Source organism: Hibiscus syriacus, unplaced genomic scaffold, assembly GCF_006381635.1.
Source record: "Hibiscus syriacus cultivar Baekdansim isolate YM2019G1 unplaced genomic scaffold, ASM638163v2 tig00110221_pilon, whole genome shotgun sequence".
NCBI classification, from domain to species: Eukaryota; Viridiplantae; Streptophyta; class Magnoliopsida; order Malvales; family Malvaceae; genus Hibiscus; species Hibiscus syriacus.
The window spans coordinates 154,142-160,744 of record NW_024062635.1 but is presented as its reverse complement, the minus strand read 5'-3'; the positions used below and the strand labels follow the sequence as shown (position 1 = coordinate 160,744).

Here is a 6,603-nt window from a genome sequence, read left to right as displayed (position 1 = left end):
TGGATTGAACTGCTAAGAAAAGGTTCATTCTTGTTTAGAAGGTGGAAAACATTCTTTCAGGAACCTATGAAGCTCTGATGAATATAAGTTGGGGAAATTCCTGTAGTGATCGACATGAGGAGACGTGCCGAAGTTCAAGGAGAATACCTTTATCCCTTTGTTGCTCATCTCGTTAATGCACAACTCGACGGATTTATACAGTACGACCTTATCAGCTGTGCTATAAAGATATAGCTGCGGTTGGTGCTCCATGGCCGCATTCACGACCGCCCTAAACTTTCTGCTGTAGGAGGAACAAGTAATAGATGGCCTCAATCAGTTGTTTATCGCAACCACAATGTTTAATCATACACGGAGAGAACGAATAAGCATAAAGGGAAAACTGACCTCTCCACTTCCGGCATATTTAGAAGGGATTTAAAGAACTTCTCCAAGGAAGCAAGCACTACAGTTTCAACCATCTCCGGTTCCGCTTTCTGTGGTTTCGAATCAGTCACTCCATTTTCGGATACATTTTTTTTACTCATTTTATTATTATTATTATTATTATTATAATTATTATTATTATTAAAAAAAATAATTACAAAACAGGCCCAGATTGGACCGGCCCAATTACAAAGGACCCAACTGGCCCAAATCACAAACCCTAACAGATTAGGGTTTTCCTATTCCCCCAGCCGCCACCTTCAATTTCAGCCGTTGGATCTGGTTTGATCCAACGGTCCACAGTTTGCCAGAGGAAACCCTAGGGTATCAATACCCTAGGGACACGTCCCAGCGCCGCCGTAGATTCCAGAAGACCACGCGGCGTTGCTTCAGCCTCGCCGCCACTCCAGCCGCACACATGTCGTCCCAACGGTGAGTCACCACTGGGAGTCCGGTGACTCACCAGACTCCATTCTTTTACCCGGTCCGATGGCCACACCGGTGATGGCTATAAAGCCATCACCCCATCTGCGAACAGAAAAAAGGAAAAAAGAACAGAGCCAGAGAGACAAAAACCGAAAGCAAAGATACCAAAAAAGAGACCAACTCAAAATAACCAGCAACCAAAAACAAAAGAAAAGGGAGGAGAAAAGCTTACCGAGGAAGCTACGACCACCGGACCTCTTCAAACGTCACCAAAACCTTCGAAAACCAAAGGTATTTTTCTTAGATTTGCTCCGATCGGGAGCCGTTTAGAAGAAAAAACCATCGGAACCGTCATTAGGACGGTCCGATCTATATTTTAGTATAAAATTTTTTTTTCCCGGCCACCGCCTTCGGTGGCCGGCGGTGGAAGAACGCCGGCGGACGGCTGCCGGCCGGCTAGCTTCTCTCTGTTTTAGAGAGAAGCGAGAGAAAATTTTCTCTCTCAGAGAAGAGAGAGAGAGGAAAAAAAACGAGAAATGAAGCTGGCCCTTCGGGCCAGTCGGGTTTTGGCTTTAAATAGCCCTTCCCGAACGACGTCGTTTCGGGGAGGGCTATTTGCGTAATTTTTTAATTGTTAAATCCCGTTCGCCATCCCTCAAATTTGTAAACTTTACATTTTAGTCACTAAATCAATTTATAATCCTTTTAATTCGGTTCTTTAATTTTTCTTTTATTTATTTTAGTCCTTTATATTAAAATAATATATTTAAGGTAAATAACAGATTTAATCCCTTAATTTTAATAATTAATATTTTAATCCCGAGTTTATATTTTTAATTTATTTTAATCTGGTATTCGAATTTTAGATAAGTTTATTTTAGTCACTGAATTAATAAATAAAAATAGCATGTTTAATCCCTATAATTTTGATTAATATGAATTGGATATTTAATTTTAATTTTACTATAATCTAGTCACCAATTTTAAATTTTCATATAGTTCTAATTATATTTTTATTGTTTTAATTTATTTGTTTATATATTTAAATATTTTTTATTATTATGTAGTCATAAAATATATATAATAATTATTTTAATATTTATTTTTTAATATCGAAGAAAATGGCAGTCTTAATACAACTAGATGTCCTATTCTGGTATTTTAAAATTAAATATTATAAAAAATTATTATTTAATTTTATTCAAATTAATATTTATTAATATCAAAGAAAAGAGCTGTCTTAAGGCACCTAGAAGTCCTTTTCCGATATTTTTAAATATTTTTTATATAATTTTGAAATAATAGGATTATAAATTAAATATATTTTGAATTTTTAATAATAGAGACAATTTATAATTAAAAAGTATCAATTTTGGGCGTTGTAGGGGTGCTAATCCTTCCCTAAACGTAACCGACCACGAATCCCTTTTTATTATTAAAAGAACGAATTTTTGGTTATAAACGCAGATCAGTTCATTTTTAATTGATGTTTTCTTAAAACTCTTTTAAAAAAATAATTTTTAGGTATTGACCTACCTGACCCAAAAGGCCGATGGCGACTCCCAAATTATTTTCAAAAACCATTTATTCACATCAATTTTTCCGCCAAATAAATTTTTCGTACCCGGATGAAAACCGGTTACGACAGCTTGGCGACTCCGCTGGGGACTAGTCAAACTTTTAAAATCAATTATAAATTGTCTCTATTAATTATAAATTAAAATTTATATATTTAATTTATAATTTTTCTTTTCAAATTTTTTATATATTATTATTTTCATAGTATGTATATATTTTCCTATTAATATTTTTTTATTTGCAAGTATTTTATTTCATTATTTATTTTTCTGTCAGAGGTTTGAACATTTCTCCTCACACACAACACTTGCACTGCATAACATAAAGCTCTATAATTGAGTTTGTCCCTTTTAAGTGGGAGTGAAAGCGACGTTTTCGTGAGAATTTATTCTCCGTGTCAGACCTAGCAAGTAACTTTCGGGGTTCATATGCTCTATGTCTTCGTGAGAATTTATTCTCCGTGTCAGGCATAGAGAAATGTATCCCCTCGAATTGAACTCGATCCACTTTAGTCTGTGATGGACTAGGATTGAGGGTTATCAACCCAAGGGGGCAATAACAAGGACAATTCGGGTACCTTTATTCTTAGATCTGAAACCTTGCATATAATAAACCCTAAAAACTCTTCCGATCTGAAGTCATGCCGAAATTTTGTCCAAAATAGGTGTACACACAGGAGAAATGAATTCTAACTTTCCTGTTAATTTATTTATTTTTTTTACTGATTAAATTACATGTAAATTTAAATTATTTAAATTATGAAAAAGCATGTTTAAATAAAGATATTTAGGTAGATATTATTGTTAAATTCTTTATTATGTAAACTAATTCATTTCTTTTTGTGTGTTCTTTATTTTTTTTATTTTGCATAGCATCATACATGATAAAAGGAATTGATCCTCGTGTTAATTGTCTCATTGGAAAGCCTTCATCCATGGATAAAAAGTGTTCAAATCAAATAATTCTAAACTCAGAAGTAAGACAGTGGGCTGAGGACTTACAAAGACAAGAAGGAGACAGTCTGCAGGATGATTATGTATCTGACTTGGCCAGTTATGCTCCAGTTTCGCTAAAAAGAAATGATATGCAAGATTTGCGAAGCATTTGGGAAAGTTGGGATTCAAACAAAAAATTGCAGTTTTATCAGACTTACGGAGACATCCCATATTTGCTCTATGTCGAAGTTGATGATGAATTACTCAGAGCCCTAATTCAATTCTGGAATCCAGGGTACAATTGCTTCACTCTCAATAAGGAGGACTTGGTCCCTACTATTGAAGAGTACACAACTTTGCTACATATAGAAGGGGCTTTGGAGAATCGAATCTATTCAAAGTCAATTAAAACTCAACCCTTTCGAGTTAAATTAGCAAAGATTGACGGGGTACGAGAAGAATGGGTGGCATCCCGTACAAAACAAAAAGGCGAAAGCGAAGGCATTGCTTGGACCAACATTAAAGAACTTATTCAGAGTCATCCAGACACTAAAGTACGATTCGATCTATTTGCTCTGGGTATGTATGGTATGGTCATCTTCCCAAAAGTAATGGGATATGTTGAAGCTGCAGTGGTAGATTTATTTGAACAGCTACCGAAAAAGATTAATCCTGCTTCTGCAATTCTAGCAGAGACCTTCAGATCGTTAAATGCTTGTAGAAAGATAGGAGGTGGACGATTCTCAGGGTGTACCCAGTTGTTATATGTTTGGATCCGTAGTCATTTCTGGAGGACAGAAAAGGTTTCATACCAACGCTTTAATACGGATTACTCACCATTAGGAGAATTTCTGGAGCAAGAATGGCCGAAAGAAATTTAGAAAGATATGTGGATTAATGCTTTTCGAAATCTGCAAAGTAATGACGTTGTTTGGCGAGCCCCGTGGCAAATCCAAAGGGAATTCTTTTACAAATGTGGTGATTACAATTGGATAATGCTGCTCGGATTATGGGGAGGAATTGGATATGCACCACTTCTGGTCATAAGACAGTATGAAGGTCGTCAATTTGTACCTGTCACTGTTGGATTACATTCATCTGAGTTCGCATTCCACAGCAAAAATTATAAAAGAAATATCATGGAAGCCGTTACAGCTTGGAAAACAACTTTTTGTATCCGAGCTAAAGCAGCAAAAGAAATGCTAACTCCTGATTATGAGGAATGGAGATATGTCAGGAAAAATGAAAATATTCCTCTACCAGATCAAAATGAGGATATCTCTATGGAAGATCGCATTAAGGTGGTTCCATCAGAGATTGAAATCCTGAGAGCTGAGTTTGAAGTAGAAAGAGAAGCTGGTCAAGAGAATTAGAGCAAATGAGACGAGATAAAGCTATGTTGGGTGTTTGATATTGACTTTCATTCATCACAATGTGCAATGTTGAGAGAAAACAAAGAAAAAGTTGATGGTGAATTTAGAGCATTAAAGAAAAATTACCAAGAGTTTATAAATCCCGGAAAGCATCAGGACCAAGCCAATCAACCCGAGAATTGAATATCGAGAAAAGTCGAGTTGAAGATCTGAAAGGAAAGAATAGCCGTCTACTCAAAAGCCTTGAAAGGAAAGTAAAAATGGAAGATTTTGAGGTCGACAGAAGAGAGCGAATTATAAAACACAAGGCTGAACACCGCGAGATCATGAATAAAATGCAAAGAGAAAGGGATCGAGCCAAAGATTTAGAAGAGATGAAGAATGACATCTTTGATAAATTGAAGGTGAGAAAAATATCATGTTCAAGGATTTGAATCTGAAATGAACCAGCTGATTGCTGAACTTGAAGTCAGGGGCCAAAAGATTGAAGAGTTCAATATTGAAAAAGAAAAATGGGAGTTGGAAAGAAAGAATTTCAACACCAAAATTGAGGTAGAGCAAGAAGTGGCTAGCAATTGGATGCAAAGATGCAGAAACAAGAATGTTCAAATCCAGAAGATTAATCAAAGAACGCAAGAAGCACGAACAAAACTTGAGAAGATCTGGATCAGTCTAGAAACAAAACTCAGAGTTTAATGCTTACATTTTGCAACTTGAAGAGTCATTATTTCAAAAAAGTTCGTCTAGGACCTAATGATCTCAAAGAAAGTAATGAGGAAAGTGCTTCACTGCGAAGACGCATTAGAGATCTTGAAAAAATTATGCACAATTGTCAAGTCAGAATCACTGAATTAGAGCAAACTCTGGAAGGAACTAATGAACAATGTCAAAAGTCAACTGATTTCTATGTTGAAAGAAGTGAAGAAAGAAGTAATATGGTGTTCGAGGCCATGGTACAAATGAGCGAAGTTGCTAGATATGTTGGGGAACTAGCTGTTGAAGCTAAAATAATTGAGCATCACGTTGATCCAGTTTCTAAGTTCGGAAAGAAGGTGTCATGGTTAATGAAAGAAATTATAGAGCTTAATAGGAAAGCTACGCCTTATCTGTAGTTATGAACTATTATAAAAAATTTTGTATGCCGATGAAAGTTGTTCTATGACAGTTAACTTTTTGGGATCAATACCTTTTTGCATACATACATTTTGCATACATTCATTATTCTTTTCATGATTTTCTTTATGGATATTTTATTATTAAGATAAAATTCATTAATTAAAATTTGGAAAAAATAATATCAAAAGATTTTTCAATCGCAGTTATTCTGGCCAAAAGAGAAATACAACATCACTACGGTACTAGACAAGCTACTAAGAGAATTATGGAGGATAAAATACAACGTATTGAGGAACAGCATAATAAAGAACAAGCAGAAATGAGAATGAAGCTGGAGAAAATTGAAGCCAGTATTGCAAATTCACAAGACAGTATGATGCAGAAAATAGATGACATGTTTAAAAGGCAGGCTATCATTGGAAAAATGCATGAAAATCCTGTATCTTTCGACCAAGAACCTATGTATCCTCTAGGTTTTCCACCAGAACCAATTTATCACTCTGGTACTACACCTATACAAATTAATGCTCGCACTTCAGTATTTCAAGAAGCCAAATCACATGAAAATCGACAAGTGGATCCTGCATCTTCAAGCAAAAATCCACTTATATCAGATGTGAAGATAGGGGATTTTAATACTGAGCATTTAATCCCAGATTTAAATGAGCTGAATGAGAAAGAAAAAGTAAATGAAGAATTGACCAACCAAATTAAGAGCTTAGAAGAACGAATGAAATCCATGGAAATAA

At 35.2% G+C, this 6,603-nt stretch overlaps 1 protein-coding gene across 1 annotated transcript; it reads right to left on the bottom strand.

Moving 5' to 3' along the window:
* On the bottom strand, positions 1-527 carry LOC120114195 (transmembrane protein 53-like). The gene is made up of 2 exons (XM_039135178.1): positions 388-527; positions 1-280 (listed from the first exon to the last, which is right to left on the bottom strand). Exons 1-2 carry the CDS (start codon positions 525-527, stop codon positions 25-27), a joined length of 396 nt encoding a protein of 131 aa, XP_038991109.1. The 3' UTR covers positions 1-24.
* Between the last annotated feature and the right edge of the window lie 6,076 nt (positions 528-6,603).

What these genes read in the sequence shown, in the direction of transcription:
- LOC120114195 (XM_039135178.1), bottom strand. Translation starts at nt 527, where the DNA reads ATGAGTAAAAAAAATGTATCCGAAAATGGAGTGACTGATTCGAAACCA. An exon ending in AATATGCCGGAAGTGGAGAG is followed by an intron (nt 281 to 387) that starts GTCAGTTTTCCC and finishes CTCCTACAGCAG; the next exon opens with AAAGTTTAGGGCGGTCGTGA.